At 39.2% G+C, this 19,126-nt stretch overlaps 1 protein-coding gene across 4 annotated transcripts in view; it reads left to right on the top strand.

Moving 5' to 3' along the window:
• The window catches only part of LOC134208663 (uncharacterized), a 49,231-nt gene extending 43,354 nt beyond the window's left edge, over positions 1-5,877 (top strand). For 3 of the 4 annotated variants that reach the window (XM_062684433.1, XM_062684431.1, XM_062684430.1), the window contains exons 4-5: positions 3,609-3,933; positions 3,991-5,877. In XM_062684433.1, coding sequence (XP_062540417.1) covers positions 3,609-3,933; positions 3,991-5,226 — 1,561 coding nt within the window. In that variant the 3' untranslated portion in view covers positions 5,227-5,877. The remainder of the gene's footprint in view (positions 1-3,608; positions 3,934-3,990) is intronic. The other variant, XM_062684432.1, reaches the window with a different exon arrangement.
• Positions 5,878-19,126: the final 13,249 nt, after the last annotated feature.

Genomic DNA, 19,126 nt, shown 5'->3' with positions numbered 1-19,126 from the left:
GATAAAAGTGAACAAATTGCTGGAAACTAATTTCTCTATTGGAAAAATATCAGGCTTGGGCGATCAAGGCCTTACAGCAACACGGTGAAGTTTTTTTTATTCCTTTATTTATTTAGTAGGCACTCTGTGTTCGACGACCGCTACTGTGCCGAGATCTACTGTGGTATTCTCGTCGCTTAGAATCCACACAGAATCTATTTTTAGATTACCTATTGTCCATATCATCGTCCGTTCGTTCGTCCATGTAGATGCTTTGTTCCGTTTGCCATGTATCGAGTCCGTTGGAGGTATGTCTCCGAAAAGAGGGTCAGTTTGTCAGTCGCCGTCAGGTAGCTGTGTTGGTCAGACGCGTTCCCCATTACGCCGTACTGCTGCTGCACTTCTGGCGATTGACGAGAGGTTGATGGGGGGGCTGGGAATCGAACCCATGACCATCCGCTTATAAAGCGGACGTGTAGCCGATTAAGCCACGGGACCCCGTCACACGGTGAAGTTATTAAAAACAAAATATTAGGTTCAGTCGCCTCTCCACATCTCGACATTGAAGAGACCATCGAGATAAGAAGAGATAGAGGAATGAAAGGAAAATTGTAATGGGTACTAGATCGAAAAAGGCTCGTTGCTACAAAAAACTACAACAAAACAAATGTAATTTCTTGTACTCGTTGTGTTTGTTATTGTTCAAAACTAGTCTAGTAGCCTAGAAATTTGACTTAAGCGACATAGCGAGAGCGAATCCTGAACTAAAAATGACCAGAACACATCGAGATAAAGAAATCTCGCTTAACTTTTCAAAAGGACCTAAGTAACATTTTTTTCATGAATTAATTCGAATAGCGCAATCAACAGAACAACATGAAAGCTTTCGATTGCGCTATTCAAATTAATTCATGAAAAAATGTTACTTAGGTCCTTTTGAAAAGTTAAGCGAGAAATGTCTAGATATGAAGGTTATCGAGATGTAGAAATCAAAAATGTATGTAGATTAATGGGACCGAGAAAATCATCGACATATATGAAAAGATTTCGAGATGTAGAGAGTCGACTGTATATTGGTAGCGGATTGTACTGTTTCAAAATAAGATTTTTATTCAAACGTATCTGCAAAGCTAATGCAATCTATATACATAAAAATGAATTTCTGTCTGTCTGAACCTTATAGACTCCGCAACTACTAAACCGATTGGCGTGAACATTTGTATGCATAGGTTTTTGAGGCCGGAGAAGGTTCTTAAGATGGTTCGAGACCCCTCCCCGCGTTGGAAAGGGGGCTCCCATACAAATGAAACATCAATTTCTTCATAACCCGAGAATTAATCAGAGAATAAAGCAATCTTAGGCAAAACGGGTCTGCTAGTACACATCTCTGCTAGCCATCCAAACTGTCCTTGAGATCAGGACTTGAAATCTAAAGCGGCAAAAACGCTGTTTTTCGTTACTCAAAGTTTATTTGAGTATTTAACCTCATCCATTACATTTTATAGAAGGTGAGAAACATACCGCAAGGTAGATCTGGGAAATTCTGGGTTATCCAAACTATTCTTAAGTTTGGGACTTGAGATATACTATTTGGGGCTACAGATACTGTGAAGCTTTTTTTTTTGGTACTCGAAGCTTCGATATGCACTCAATTTTATCCATTACATCTTTCGAGAGGCTTAGCATTATCGTAAGATCGTTTTGTGATATTCTACGTTATCCAAACTGTCCTTGATATCGGGACTTAAGATCTACAGCTGCAAGAAAATCTTTTATTGGTGCTCAAAAGTTTTGGTGTACTCTAGGTCATCCAAACTGTCCATGAGTTCTGGACTTAGCATCTACAACTGCAAGATTTTTTTTTCGGTACTTACCATGTCGGTTGATCTTCACAAATATGTTTAAAATGATCTTGTTGAATACATATCCAAGCTTGGAATGACGAAAAAAGCTAGTGTCGTGGCGGTAGATCGTAAGTTCTAAGCTCAAGGATGGTTTGGATGACCCAAGATATCCGAAAACCATCTTATCGTGTCTCCTGATCTTCACGAATATATTATGAATATAATTAATTAATAAGTTCTGGACTCAAGGGCGATTTGGGTGACCCAGAATATCCCAAAAAAATATTTTTCAACTTGTTTGGTCAATTCTCCATGTATTAAACACGAAATCAAATGGATCATATCAAATTTACTGGATAATACCGCGTAGAAAAATTTGGGCCTAAAAGGGTAAGGCTGAGCGGAGAGAATCACGTATAAGGAATCCGAGGACGGAGAGGCCTTCAATTGCATTCCAATATTTGAACACAATGGAGCCCTCCTTACTGCCGCTAACCGCAAGTCGAGCACATCTGTATATGGGCCTCCATATACAGATGTGTTCGACTTGCGGTTAGCGGCAGCTTAGCCATGCGGTAAGCCGCGCGTCTATAAAGCAAGGCCATGCTGAGAGTGGCTGGGTTCGATTCCCGGTGCCGGTCTACACAATTCTCGGATTGGAAATTGTGGCATAAAAGTATCATCGTGTTAGCCTCATGACAGTGGCGTAGCCAGAAAATTTATCTGGGGATTTTCTGAACATTTTGTTTTCGAAAAAAATTTCTTCTCAAAATTTTATCCCTGGGTGGGTTTTATCTCCAAAACCACCCCCGTGGCTACCACTGCCTCATGATATACAAATACAAAATGGTAACTTGGCTTAGAGCCCTCGCAGTTAATAACTGTGGAAGTGCTTAATGAACACTAAGCTGTGAGGCGGCTCTGTCCCAGTGTGGGGATGTAATGCCAATAAGAAGAAGATTTGAACGCAATAAATTAAATCGTTTTTGAAATGGTCGAAAATTTATCTTAGCAAGTCCTCCTGTAAACTAGAATCGTTTTCCCAGATCCTTGCTGATCTCTCTAATATTTAAATGTTATATTTTGGATCGAAAGAAATAACTAATGTCAGATGATTAAGATGATCGAAAACTTCAGAAGAATTTTTGTGTGTTGCTGTTAAGCCAATTGATACACCAAAAAGCACAAAACTTCTAACCTTGCATGCTCTCACTCCCGTTGTTTCGTCTTCAAGTATTTATTTATGAAACGAACCGTTCTTCTGCAACAAGATTTGTAAAACAATATCATGAAAGAATATTCTGCAAACATCTTCTTCTTCTTCTTCTTCGTTGGCATTACATTCCTCACTGGGACAGAGCCGCCTCGCAGCTTAGTGTTCATTAAGCACTTCCACAGTTATTAACTGCGAGGTTTCTAAGCCAAGTTACCATTTTTGCATTCGTATATCATGAGGCTAACACGATGATACTTTTATGCCCAGGGAAGTCGAGACAATTTCCAATCCGAAAATTGCCTAGACCGGCACCGGGAATCGAACCCAGCCACCCTCAGCATGGTCTTGCTTTGTAGCCAAGCATCTTACCGCACGGCTAAGGAGGGCCCAATTCTGCAAACATCTTTTCCTTAAAAAAACAGCTCAGATAATCAAGATTGTGGACGACGCGTCGACGACGGTCAAAATGTTAAAAATTTGGCTATTACAAACAAACCTGATCATTAAATAGAAACGAACAAAAATTACCACTACTTTTAATCGATTACATATTTTTTCATCAAATACAGTTTAAGTGAGTGTAAATATTTCTCCACCGATACCCTACTGCCCCCGAACGTGACCAATGGGGTGATGGTCCGTTGCAAAGGTAGCGTGTCGGACAATAGTAAAACCCGTAAATCGGTATACACGAACGTCCATGCGTTCATCCGGGCCAAACCAGCCGTACGGGAACGGTTAGACCGATACCGGGATAGCTACAAACAACGACCGCTCAGTGTGCTGATGATTGGAATCGATAGCATCTCGCGGCTAAATCTCATCCGAGCAATGCCCCATACCGCACAACATCTGTACGACACCGGATGGTTCGAGCTGAAAGGATACAACAAAGTAAGTGACATTGCATAATGTCCAAAGCTGTTTACTAACTAATAATTTTACTCATAGATCGACGACAATACGTTCCCAAATCTGATGGCGATCCTAACAGGCTACAACAGCACCTTGGCCTACAATACGTGCAATCCCCGCAAGGTAGGTCAGCTGGAAACATGCCCGTTTGTGTGGGACATGTTCACCAACAGTGGGTATGTAACAGCCTACGCTGAAGACGAAGCCAGTATCAACACATTCAACTACCACAAATACGGTTTTGTCAAGCCTCCCACTGACTACTATCTGAGACCCATGGCGCTGGCAGCGGAGAAGAATCTTGTAAAGAAATTCAAAAGCTCTCTTACTATGTGTCTGGGGTACGAGAACTACGCAGACTTCATCTATAGGTATGCTTTAGATTTTGCCACATTCTACAGGGACGAACCCAGTTTCGGACTCTTTTGGACCAATACGTTTAGCCACAACGACATCAGTGATCCATCGTCTATGGATCAACGAATCAAATACTATCTGCAGCAGCTGGACGATCGAGGTATCTTAAATAGTAGTATGGTGGTATTCTTTAGCGATCATGGATTGCGCTTTGGGGCAGTTCGTTCTCTGCTGACCGGGTGGCTCGAAGAGCGACTTCCTTTCATGTTCCTGTGGTTACCGGAATGGTTCAAAGAACAACATCCGGAAGCGGTCCAAGCATTGAAAATCAATCGAAACCGACTGACAAACCCCTATGATCTCCACGCAACCCTGAAGCACGTCCTTGAGCTCTCGGAACGAATCGATAACCTCCCTCCGCCGTTAAGTTGTCCCAACTGCCAGAGCATATTCCAAGAAATGCCCTGGAACCGTTCCTGTGAAGAAACGTCCATCGCACCGCACTGGTGCACATGTTCGAACTTCGAAAAGATCGACAAAAGCTCTAAAATCGTTCACGAGGTGCTCGGCTTCGTGATCAACGAGATCAACCGTGACCTGGATGATAATCAGAGAAATCTAACGAAGAAAATTTGTGCCAAGATTCAGCTGAAATCGATCTCGCTGGCCAAGGTGGCTCGGTACCCGGACGCGGTTGAACCGCACACCGATTATTTGTTGATCTTCGACGGGAAACCCGGATCGGGTAAATTTGAAACAACGGTGCGACATTATACGATCCGCGACCAGACGAAATCGCCGTTCGAGGTTACCGGATCGATCAGCCGGCTGAATGAGTATGCTAGTCAGAGCGAGTGTATGCACGTGGATTACCTGAGAAAGTATTGCTATTGTTTGAGAAAGAAGGGTAGTTAAATTGGTGGTCGGGCCGGGTGGGATGAATATGTAGCATCACTGTGACAATAAGTGTGAAAAGATATTCAATGCAAATGGTTAAAAACCGGCTGCAAAAGCTGTCGATAAAAGCTGTGAAATGTGCATAATTGAAACACAAAAACCAACCAGATTTTAAGTATTGTTGGTAAAATTTTAGTTTAGTTTTGGAACGTTCAGCAGTACTTTTATCCAACGGAATTGGTCATTCTTAAATGCTAGCTATATTGTCAATACCAATGCAAAAACAATTCGTAGAAATATCTCAGATTTTCAAACTCAGTGCTTAGTAACTTAAATTATTTTCAATGATTCAAGAATCTCATTCAAAAACTTGATTTTTATACAATGTAGAATGTTTTAATTTTCTATCTCAAACAAATAAAATAATGTGAACTTGAAAAGTATATTAGTAATTAGGTTGGAGTGTATAAATCGATTGTACATACGTAATGGAACGTACACACGGTCAAGCAGTTTGACCAACATTGACTCCACCTCTCGTTTATTCCAACATCCATCAAGTTTTACCAACAGCGGCACGAACAATCAATTTATTCGACCAACAATATCACACACGAACGACCGAAGCGCCAACTTGAGCACCAACAATCAACAAATATATGGGGGTTTGTGCAACTTCACTACAAATGCTCAAACATGTTCGGCGAACCTTGACTCCACCCTGACAACTCAAACCAAAATCAAACCGTTTTAATTTTATCCAACCGAGCCGCCAACTGTCAAATGGTTGTTCGAACAACTTCACACACGTTCCAACAAAGCAGCAACCGAAGCGTTTTCTTGGGGGTGGAGTCAATGTTCGTCAAACTGCTTGACTGGTGTGTACGTTGCATAAGTAGCAACATAACGTAATAGCTGCAAAATTTCAGTCTCATCAGTGAGATACAGAGCCACTTACTTACGCATTGCTGAAGTGGAGAGCTCCTGGGAGTAATGTTCCCGTTATTCCTCCTCGACGCTTTGGAAAACAAATGGCGGCGCCACCCGCTCACTTGTTTGTCGAAACGTAGCTTGCTTCAGTCGTTGCTAACCTGCAAAAAATACTCAGATAGGACCAAGTTTTTTTTTTCATTTTGTTCAAATATTCTGCTATTTTCCCATTTTTGAATGGTTGATCGTGTGGCTTTTCCCGATTATGTTTATGTATTAAATATTCTATTGCTTGAATTATTGTTTTCGAAGAAAATTTCTATAGCAACAGCTTATTCCCCCCTTGTAGGGGTCTTCCCTAGTTCTGCAGTAAGACGCAGCTACAAAGTGAGACTGTGTTGAAGGTGGCTGAATTCGATTCTCAGTCAAGAAATTTTCGGATTATTAGGAATCATTGTGTTGGCCTAATAAAATACGAAAGCAAAAATGTAAATTTGGCTTAGAAACCTGAACGGTAATGTCCCAAAGGAGGATGTACGGCCAATAAGAAGAGAAAATTAGCCCCATGTAAGTCTCTTTTGTTATTTGAATAAAGTATGCCACGAACTTTCAGATTTAGCTCGAAAAATGAGCAACGCACTATATAGACTAGGGGGAAAGACGGCTTTGGCAGGTTTTGTTCTATTATTGTCAGGGGGGTTTTTGTCGACCAATTTTAATGAAATTTGGCCACAATATTCTTTAATATGAAAAGAATGTTTAGGCCAAATTTGAGCATAATCAGTCATAAAAAAAACCCTGACAATAATACCTAGAACAAAACCTGCCAAGGCCGACATTCCCCCTATATACCTTTTTTTGCACACAACAAATATGTCTGCCCGACAATAAACTCCGGATATTATTATTCTGGTAGTTGTTCTGAGAATCATCTACAAGAATCGTTGACGTTTTAATTGTAGATATTAGAAATATGGTCTGCTTGTCAGCAACTTATTTTTCAGGGGAGTGATAACCGTTTTTCAATCACTTCGATTGCATTTTTTATAATTGCTCTGCGATAAGTCTCGCGAAAAGTATCTGGTATCAGGTATCAGAACGTCGGCTCCAGGGGCACGTTCACCTCAATTCGGGAGATTTGTGCCATCGCCTTCACAGCCTTTCTCATCACGCACCTGACGGAAAAGGAAGTGAATAAAAAGGAAAGGAATATGGATGGGAGAAAAATGGGAAGTCTAGGAAAGGGACCCTTGAAGAGGGCATACAACGTATACAACACGTACAAAAGCTCATAGCTCCTTACCACAACGGGTTATGAACAACAGAATATTTTGAAGGTTCAGGTTTCTGTAGTCAATTTCACTTAGTAAGTGTTTACCAAATATTTGGAAACGCAGTTGCGCATAAACTGGGCAGTTACATATCAGATGATAAGAAGTTCCATAATCGGATTCACAACCATCACAGACAAAAGATTCAACACGTTGAATATTTGCCATGTGATTGTTTAGTCGGCAGTGACCTGTCAAGGCCTTGACTAAAACACTGCAATTCTGTTTAGACAGATTAGCTAAATAGTTTGCTTCTACCGGAGATGGCTCTCGGATATACAATTTTGTTTGTCGACATGAATCCAAACTACTCCAATACCGTTTGTGCTGAGTGGAAGCCCAAGAGCTAATCAAACGCTTCACCCAACACTTAGGGAAGATCCATTAATTACGTAACGCAAAAATTGGACTTTTTCAACCCCCTCCCCCTATGTCACACTTTTTGTATGAAGCTTCTGAAAATTTTGTATGGATCGTCACACTTCACTCAACCCCCCCTCCCCCCTCTAAGCGTTACGTAATTTGTGGACGTTCCCTTAGATATTGGAATAGCTGGCTCAGGACCAAAAAAGTCTTGTGATGCTCCAGTGCGAGCTAACTCATCAGCCAATTCATTTCCAGCTATGGAAGAATGGCTTGGTACCCATATAAGGTGTAAAGTATTAACTGAGTTCAGTTCCTCAATTTGAGTTTGATATGCGATTACCAACAACGAAATGTGTGTAGAACTGCGGTTTACAGGATTCTCTTCCATGAAACCGAGAACCCATAATCGGTAAGTACAAGAAAGTGCTTCTTGTTTGAGCTGAATGTTTAGTGGGACCACGTCGAAGAGAACCTCGAAAACAGCCGTGGGAGTCGAAGATAACGCACCAGTCATTGTCATTAGGCACATCCTTTGAAGATGGCCTAATTTAGACTGAAATGTCCTCACTTCACCCTTATGTCACCACACAAGACATCCATAAGCCAAAATTGATCGTACAACTGTTGTGTAAATCCATTTGATATATTTGGGTTTAAGACCCCAAGTTTTACCAAAAGTTCGTCGGCATTGGCCGAAAGCCATACACACCTTTCTGACCCTGAACTCAATGTTAGGTGTCCAGGAGAGCTTGAAATCAAGAATTAGTCCCACATACTTTACCTGATCCGTTACTTTGATTTCAGAGTCAAAAAGATGTAATGGGCGAATACCATTACGGTTACGTTTTTTCATGCGAAGTACAACAGATGTTTTATTCGGATTAACCGAAAGGCCATATTGGCGACACCAACTTTCGACTGCCTGAAGAGCGTTATGCATCATTGAATAAAATAGTAATACACAAACCGACTAAGGTACACCGGGGCAAGTTGAAATGCGGGGTAAGTTGAAACGGAAGCTGTAATTTAGATCAGCAATGACCGAATGCCCTGATTATTTTTTTCAACCAATTACTTCTCTAAACGCACCTACTGACTGCCATTCCCGGAGGATTGCAGCTACTAAAAGCAATCCCTGCTATTGTTTATTTTTGACCTTTTGCAAAATCTGAACCAACTTTTTGGCGTGCCAATGAAACAGGTCTCAAAATGATGTTTGGAAGAGTTTTTTCATCAATTTTTCACGGTAGGTAATCATTCAATGTTGAATAAGCATGATGATTTTGAAAAATTGATGGGAGATACGTTTTAATTTTTGTATTTTGCTCGTTTGATATTGCTCCGCATCAGGGTAGAAATATTTCACAGTCAATGCAGTGAAAAACATGGATCTCAGTATAATCTGCAGTCGCCTTCATCGCCGCCGTGGTGAGTGTGACTGGGTGCAGCCGAAAAATCATTTCCAACACCGACCATTCAATTTCGCATTCAGCCACTCACAAGTCGCTCTGACCGGCTGCTCAGTTCGCGTTTTACCGTATGACTGTGAGTGGCCCATTAAAACGCGTGGTGAATTTTTTAAATTTGCTGGGTGAATGTGTACATTTTGCTGTGGTAGATTTCATCTTCGCGGCGCAGTGGGTGATATGAGTTCTGTTGTTTAATTTTCTGCCTCTCCGGGAATGTGAGGTTGATTTCAAAGCAGGAAGAAAATAAGAAAAATGATGTAAAAAAACATCACCTTCATCCAGCGCTGCCGAAAATTTACAACCCTGCCGCATTTTCAACCAATCGGGGCACATAGAAATGCGTGGTGCGGGGCAAGTTGAAACAACGGTTCAATACGTCGCCCTCGCAGTTCAAATTTCCAGAATTCAACATGGTCCGTAAATACATTCGGAAAACAAAAATTAATACAGTCTAAGACGAATTAAGTACTCTCCATCTAATTCCACCAATTAATTTTCGATATCTTTGCAGATACGTATTTCGACCACAACTGTGTGGTCGTCTTCAGTGTCTCGTACTTGACTCGACTAATTCGTCTTAGACGGTTGAATACATTCCACTAAAAGAGCTTTATATATTTTTCTAAAAATTAATAGAAAGGTCCAAAATTCTGAAAATTTATTTATTAAATTTCTGTCCATCTTGTCGTGCATGCAACCCCTAGTAGCACATATGTTCCACATAGGTTACTGCAACTCATATGTTACTAAATTCAGTCACAATCAAGTTGCCGCAACCATTTTTGCCTGACTTGTGCTGCTCGGGACCGTACTACAATCTCCACTAAAAATAGAATGAAAAGGGGGCATGTTTAAACTGCACGATCTAGTTTTGAGATTCTTAATCTACTTTGCCTCGCTGTGAGCACTGGCTCTCAAAAAATAAAACTTAGAACATGTAAACATTTCGATAACTTTCACATTCCCCGCCTTCTTTCTCCAATCGAGGGTCTATGGGAGATACGCTGGTTAATTAATGTGGATTTATGAAGATGCCACAGCCGAATTAATCAAGCGTACAATTCAAAGAAAAGAGTATAGAATATCAAAATCTGGAATGTGGCTTTTATGCGAGTAAATATCAAGGTGAGACAACACCTTAGAACAAAGCCTACTATTTTATCAGGGTTTTAGGAGACAAAGCTTATTTCTGAAAGATAGTCAATATCGTCAAAAATTTACATGGGACTCTTATGCGAATCTTGCCAGTATAGTCACCTTTACAACCTCGTGCATCTCGAGTCACACTGAGTACATATATTTTGTTTTTGATACGGTACAGTTAGCTTATGTCTGTATACAGCGCAGTGTTTCAACTTACCCCGATATGCGGGGCATATGAAATGCGATGCATATAAAAAAATATTTTAGTTTGCAAAATATTTATAAAAAAGTTTGGTAAGGTTGCTTATTTTTTATGTATAATCTTTGGCCCGAACTAACAAACACCGCAAATGGATTCAAAATTTATCAAAGGGTTCATTTTTTACAGCACTTCAAAGTTCAACATTGAAAAAACCGTTTCAACTTGCCCCGGTGTACCTTATCAATATTAGATAGTCGTCGGCAAATCCATAGGTAGGAGAACCGCCATTATTGAGTATTGCGAGAACAGAGAAAACTTCTATGTTTGCGGAGCAAAGAAGAAGAAGAAGAAGACTGAGTATCGGAAACTTCAAATGACATGCACTGTGCGAAAAGTGTTGATATTCCTTGATATCAAGAATATTCGAGAAGTCTAAAATGTTTCAAAAACGCATAAATACGTTCCGAAATGCCTTGAAAGTACCATAAAACTTATTTAAAACATAAAGCGGCAAGTAACACTCGTTAAAAGTTAAATAATTAACATTCACACCGAAAAAAATCAACCAACATTTTTTTCCGTGCATCCAGAGATTTGACGTTTGCGGAACAACTTTCCGATGGTCGACCGTCGGACCCTCGTTCGAATTTTTCTATCTTCTCGCAATAATCTCAATAGCGTATCTGCAACGAGGTTCCACAAAAGTGGAGATAATACCCCCCCTTGGGGGCAGCCACAGACACTTAATTTCCTAATCGCTGCTTGACGTAGTGTCGAGTAGAGATGTCGGTTTTTAAGCATCTGGTAAATCCATTTGATTATTATATTAGGTAGTCCATGACAACGTGCGGCTTCCAATATTGCATCGAAAGACACGTTGTCAAAAGCACCCTCAATATCTAAGAAAGCACCCAAGCATGATTACTTTTGAGCAAGGATGTTAACCATCATTCAGTAATTTGCGTTTGATCATTTAGTAGTTTGTCAATAACACATTCCAGAGACTGAATTTCAAGATAGGTTGTATGGTGGACTTCTAGTGCGAAGGTTTTTCTACAACTTTGCCCAATAGTTCGTTATTAGAATTCAAATATTAACGGAGTTAGAGCGCTAGTTGCAGTAACTCGAACTAAATTATTGGAATTTTGTTATCATTTAGTCTAAGTTACTGAAACTATAGCTATAACTCCGTTACTAATTACCCGTAATGCTGGGTAGACACCTTTACGTGGTGTGTTACGGGGTAAGATCTACCACGGTTACATTGTCAGCTACAGGCAAATCCTGACCCAACGAATACCTTCCTTATTATCCAACTCCGTGGTACTTATGAGGGTGTCGCTAAGTCGGTGGCCTCTCGTTAAGTAAGTACTACATCAACACTTCCTTCCTCTCCCTAGTTACGGTGAAGATGGGCGTGGCCAGGAGTAGTAATCCTCATGCTTTTGTTATTTTTGTTTAAGACTGGAATCAAGGACCACTCTCCTTTTTGATTTCTGATAGCATTCTAGATAAGGATCTCAAAAGTAAAACATGAGTATCACTAGTGTCCAATCTACGAATTACACCGTAACAATGCTAATGCTAAAAATAGCTATAACTCCGTCACTAGTGGAATTCAAACAACGAACCATTAGGCAGAGTTGTAGAACAACCTTCACACTAGAAGTCCACCATACAATATATTTTGAAATTCAGCTTCTGGAATGTGTTATTGATAAAATACTAAATGATCGAACGCAATTTACTGAATGATCGTTAACATCCTTTTGAGCAAATGCTTTCTCGATGTCGTAGACAACCTTGTGTAGAAGAGTCATGGTGGACTTTCCAGATTGATACGCATGTTGATTAACATGAAGAGGCATGTCATCACGAATGTGATGATCGATAATACGTTCTAAGCATTTCAGAAGAAATGAGGTCAGACTGATGGTTCTAAAACTCATTGCTTCTTCATACAAAGCACGTCCTCCTTTTGGGATAAACTTTATAGTGAAATCCCGCCAGGATATGGGAATATACCCAGTAGCAAAACTGCATACTAAAAGTTTTTTCAAAACATGTTTGATATGCTCAAAACCCCTCTGAAGAAGAACGGGATGGATCCCATCTTCCACTGGAGATTTTTAAGGAGCAAAACTGTTAAGAGCCCATTGAATCGATTCAGTAGTTATGATTCTACGCCCAAGACTCCTAGTTACATGGAAAGACATCATGAACATCCGAAGATGCTATATCTACACATCCAGGGAAGTGTGTATCAAATAAGTAATCTAACGCTTCTTCGTCAGAAGAAGTGTAGTCACCATTTGGCTTGCGAACTTGGAAATCCTTGGATCTCGCAACAATTTTATTCAATCGACTGGCTTCACTCAAGTTGGAAACATTTGCACAAAGGTTTTTTCAGCCGGATCGTTCAGCAGATCGTAGAGCCTTCTTGTAAGCTTTGCGAGCCAACTTGTAAGAATCCGTCCCTGCTGAATGGCGTCTGTTCCAACTCCTTCTATACTGCTTCCTGAGCTTAGCCAAATCGAAATTTCGCAGAACGCAAGGGGCAAGCTTCTTCAATACCCAACTAACAATTTCGGTGCTAAAAGCTTCAACTTCTAGCCTTTGGCTGTATAATATTTGAATATAAGCAGCCAATGCTGAATAAAAGAAATCCTCCGCAAATAATCCCTTAAACTTCAACTCGACTATTACCCAAATATCTATCAACTAGTCAGTTTGTGCCGAATATATTTCATCTTTTATCGTTTATGCAGCTTCCATATAGTCATAAAACAGCTCTGTCTGAATTAGCAACAAAGCTTATCGGTTAAGAGCTCATGTATGTAATTGAGTTGCTTGTTAGCAACTTCCCATATTTCGATGAATAGCATTCACAATGAAAACATTTTCGCTGTTGTTATAGCACTAACAATACAGCGTAATGGAGAATAGATTGAATGTATTTGAGGGCGAGAAGACTAAAATATAAGAGACCTTTTTGAACGATTTTGCTATATGACCTTCAGACTGCCGGTGATAGCGATGACCCATTCTCACCCCCCAGACCCATTGTCACCCCGATGGCGGTAAACCTTATACTGCTTTTTATACAGTTTGGAACTTCAAAAGCGCAATGTTTACATTTGAGCTTCGTTGCCGGAGCTGTGTATGAGCTATTGATTTCTGTAATGCAGCTACAATGGTATTCACCTGCTCTTATAGCAACTGACAAAGCGCTGTCATTAATGCTAGCAGATAGTGTAAGAAAACAAGCCATTTAGAAGCGATATTTCTTTTGACGGCTACTGTTAAACGATTAGCAGCAGAGTAGCATCTATACAGATCGAGAAAATGTTGCCTAAAAACAATTTCAGTGATTGATGATGCATAAAAGTTAGTCAACAGAACATGCTGATAGATGTTTGAACAATGGTTGAAATAATGCTAAAAGCATAATTTTTAAGCTTATGTGCTAAAAGCAGCATGTAGGCCTCTTTCTAACGTTTATACAGCATGAATCTGAAAATAGCGTTAGTAAAACGCCCTATAGGGTATGCGAAGAAGCACGTCCATAATTTTCTTTGTTATTTACATATGTCAAAGTGACGGTGATGACAGAGCAGCGGCCATTGAATCAGGAGATCAGGAGTTCGAATCTAGGTAGCAACAAAATTGATATTTCAGTTTTCACAAAAAAAAACATTAAATAAACTCCAAAATTTACTCTCCTCTCAAATAATATTTAATCAAATTGAATTCAGTGGCTGTATAAAACTTATTTAACAGATTCAAAAAATCTGAATAAGCGCCATTGAAGCGAATTATATTATATTATATGGTTTAGTAAAGATTGAGAAAAAATTGTGTAACATACTGTAAAGTAGTTGTTGCAGCAGGCACGTCAAAAACAGCTGAATAGATTCGCCAGATTTGCTGGTAAAAGCATTGAATAGAAGTTCTTGATCATATGTATAGCACACATATTCAGCTTGAAGCCGTATAGACGAGTTGAAATAACATTTACATTGACATTAAATGTTAGTTGGGTAGCTTTCACGATATGCAACGTTGTAGTAACGACATCATCCAAATCGGTAGGAGTTTCAATGGATAATAGATATCCATGAAATGTTGTCGAGAGCAACTCTGTATAGAGATCCCAGTTGGTTGAACGGTGATTTCTAAAACGCAAGGTCTACGAAGAAACATTCAACTGGTCAAAATAGATGTAGCTATGGTCAGATATGGATTCCTCATCTGACACATGCCAATTCATCAACTCGTGACTGATTCTATTGGAGCAGAGAGTTATGTCTAATACTTCTGCTCTATCAGATACCATAAAGAATAGGCGATTGCCTATGTTAAGTAAACCAATTTCGGTACTACTTAAGTATTCCATCAAGCTGTAGCCTGTCAGATTGATATCCGAGCTACCCCAGATGATGTGATAAGCATGATGCATAAAAGTTAGTCAACAGAACATGCTGATAGATGTTTGAACAATGGTTGAAATAATGCTGAAAGCATAATTTTTTAGCTTATGTGCTGAAAGCAGCGTGCAGGCCTCCTTCTAACGTTTATACAGCATGAATCTGAAAATAGCGTTAGTAAAACGCCCTATAGGGTATGCGAAGAAGCACGTCCATAATTTTCTTTGTTATTTACATATGTCAAAGTGACGGTGATGACAGAGCAGCGGCCCTTGAATCAGGAGATCAGGAGTTCGAATCTAGGTAGCAACAAAATTGATATTTCAGTTTTCACAAAAAATCGTTAAATAAACTCCAAAATTTACTCTCCTCTCAAATAATATTTAATCAAATTGAATTCAGTGGCTGTATAAAACTTATTTAACAGATTCAAAAAATCTGAATAAGCGCCATTGAAGCGAATTATATTATATTATTTATGGTTTAGTAAAGATTGAGAACAAATTGTGTAACATACTGTAAAGTAGTTGTTGCAGCAGGCACGTCAAAAACAGCTGAATAGATTCGCCAGATTTGCTGGTAAAAGCATTGAATAGAAGTTCTTGATCATATGTATAGCACACATATTCAGCTTGAAGCCGTATAGACGAGTTGAAATAACATTTACATTGACATTAAATGTTAGTTGGGTAGCTTTCACGATATGCAACGTTGTAGTAACGACATCATCCAAATCGGTAGGAGTTTCAATGGATAGTAGATATCCATGAAATGTTGTCGAGAGCAACTCTGTATAGAGATCCCAGTTGGTTGAACGGTGATTTCTAAAACGCAAGGTCTACGAAGAAACATTCAACTGGTCAAAATAGATGTAGCGATGGTCAGATATAGATCTCTCATCTGACACATGCCAATTCATCAACTCGTGACTGATTCTGTTGGAGTAGAGAGTGATGTCTAATACTTCTGCTCTATTAGATACCTTCTGCTCTATTAGATACCATAAAGGTTGGGCGATTGCCTATGTTAAGTAAACCAATTTCAGTACTACTTAAGTATTCCATCAAGCTGGAGCTTCTCTGATTGATATCCGAGCTACCCCAGATGATGTGATAAGCATTTAGCATCACTGCCGACAATTAGCGGAAGGCGTTTTAACGTGCAATAAATGACAACTTGTTTGAAAGCCTCCATTAGGGTCTCGCCGACATTTCTCACCAACACGAACGCAGGTTCGTGGTTGCAAACAATCCCATTTGATTTTGCCGTGACAGCTGCTCGTGGTTGCAAACAAACCGAGTAAAAGTGTGAGTGAAACGTGCGTGTACATACACGATCGCTGAAAGCCTAATAGGGGATGGTTCATCATGTGGTAAATAAACCGAACAATAGACGTATTTCCTGACGGGGGATCCGCCAGTTGCATCAATTGGGACAGCACATACATCTCTGGGTGTTAGTTCACAGATAAGTGTAGCAACGATAGCGTTGTTAACAAGTACACATGCACGCGGCATTGATCGAGAGTTTGCCATTTCATTACTGAAAGCAGCAAAAACCGGGTTCACTAGGTTACCTAGGTAGAAGCTACCCTTGCGAAAATAGGGTTCCTGCACCAAAGCCACTTGGGATTTGCCATTTTGCATAAGTCTACAAAGATTAATCGTTGCTGTTCTTTTGTGCTGAAGATTGATTTGAGCTATCCTAACTGTAGCCATTGCGAATTACGATAATACACTTCACAACTTCAACATTTATGTGAACAGCAACGATGAAACCAAGTCGGTATTGTATCAAGAACGTCAAAGACGAAACACAGCGTACACTGTGAAAAACGCTTAAAGGGAATCCATATAGGTGACAATTAAATGAAAACTAAATAAAAATATACTCATAATCCAACCTTTATTTAACCTCAAGTTGAGATTGAATAAGAGTAGCCGATTATTTCGGAGAAGCAAAAAGTCAACTACGCCATAGCTCCGGTTAGCGCAGTAAGTGCTCAATACTGTGAAGGGTGCCCTGGTCCTTCACAGGCTCCTTTAGCGGTTAGATTCTGTTTAGACCCCCCTAACCATTCATTCATAGTGACTGTGACCCATATGCAACCAAATTTAGTCAAATTTGAGTTCCTGTAACCAAATCCGTCTGGATTGTGCTGCTAGGGGTGTTGGCTTGACAAATGGATTGTGAGTGCTTCGATTGTGCGTCAATAAATAACAATACAATAAATCAAAAAATGTTACGAACTATTTTTTTCTAACTTTTGCCCAATTTTGGACCGAAATCAGGTTAAATATTTAAACCGATTCACACTGCAGCTCTTTTTACATTTTTTGTTTACGATTTTTAATCAGGTTAACAATAAGTAGTAAAAATAGAACTCTTTAAAAAGTCAAAGTATCGACAGTAAAATAAAATATTTTCATTGGCTGGAACATTTATTTAGAACTTCCATGCATTGTTATTATCAATTTGATAACTATTACTCTAAATCTGGTTGGTTCGATAAATGCTAAAATCGTTTTACATCGTAAAGTTAGATTACATTACTGTTAGGCGTATTCTTTTTCATTTCTAAAACAATGATATTATGAAAACTGTAAGCCATGCCAACGACTAATCTGATCAACGAAGAATATGAAATTATATCCATTGGATGACCATAACTCAAAGTTTGATCGCCTTTTCAAATTGTGTTTGTACATCTGTTTAGCTCATGACCAGCTTATATAGGAAATAACAACACGAAAGACACAAACTAATTTAAAAAGATATTCCAACGGTAATAGTGATATTATTTGATTCAGCACCAAACTCTTTTCATACGTTTACGACAAGACTTATGTTAACATTGTTTTACTCTAGCACAATTGTACAGAACAAAAAAATGATAGAACAATTTAGGCTTTAAGTTTCAGTCTCCAGTCTGAATGATTTTCACAATGTTGATAAATTCAGATTTATCGATGGGAAACTTCGAATCAATATTAAAATCTGCCCTCATAGTTTATAGATAAAATATCCTATCTAGATATTCTTGCCACAAATATTATTGAAACCTTGGAAATGTAGAATTTCCTTCACATTGCCCGTTAAAGCCAAATGTCGTACCTTTACCTTTTCGAGGACTCTAATCCCTATTGACAAGATCTGTCCATATTTCTATAAGTGTTTGTAAATCGATCGTTCAACTGATATTTACAATTCGAAAGTTGAGATTGGTTTCAATTTGTTGATCATTCGATGCTTATGAGCCCTCTCAAAAATAGATATTGTTAGTCTTACTCTACTAAAAAAAAGGGTGTCTATGAGAGTCTTAAGCTATGTTAATCAACGCTCGAGTTCTCACTTGCAGGTCCTAATAATATAGCCTGGATTTATGTTTGACCTTCATGATGCAGCAATGCGGCATTCTGAATAATCCAGCGGATTACCATTGAGGATTAAGATGTGGGGTGTGAATGTGAGGATGCTTCGCCAATCGGAATCCTCGGAATCCAAGCTGCTTTCAGAAGACCGGTAACCACCTCATGAATTGTCTTCTTTTTTCTCGGTCTACGACCCTTTTCACACTCTACCGGGATACATCCACGGCAATAAAAATGTCTTTTTGCAATATTTGCGGATGGAACAAACCACGAATACGCTGCCACTTTATTTAAGTGCAACTCTCAAACTAAGCAAATCGGCTGTCGTTTCCATTTCCAAACACTTTATAAAAATAAAAAGATCTACAAACAACCTAATCTAAACAAACTTAAATAACAAACATAAGGAATATATACTTTACAAAACGTATTAGCACAACCAAATCAAAGATAAAAATGCTAGTGAATGTAAAATTAGGTGAAACATGTAGCTTTCGATATAAAGATGAACAACAGAATAATATGATTTTTAAAAAATGTGATTCGCTTATTTTCCTATACGAACAGTCAACGTAAAAGGCGCTGCAAAGGCAAACTAGCGAGTAAGATTTTCCTTAGATGAGAAATATTTTTATTATTTACTATGCAGTTGACTATAGCTGGTCTCAAAGGAAAAACA

Source organism: Armigeres subalbatus, chromosome 2 (assembly GCF_024139115.2).
Source record: "Armigeres subalbatus isolate Guangzhou_Male chromosome 2, GZ_Asu_2, whole genome shotgun sequence".
Taxonomy (NCBI): Eukaryota; Metazoa; Arthropoda; class Insecta; order Diptera; family Culicidae; genus Armigeres; species Armigeres subalbatus.
Note: the sequence above shows the minus strand (reverse complement) of the source record. Positions and strands in the feature narration are given on the sequence as shown.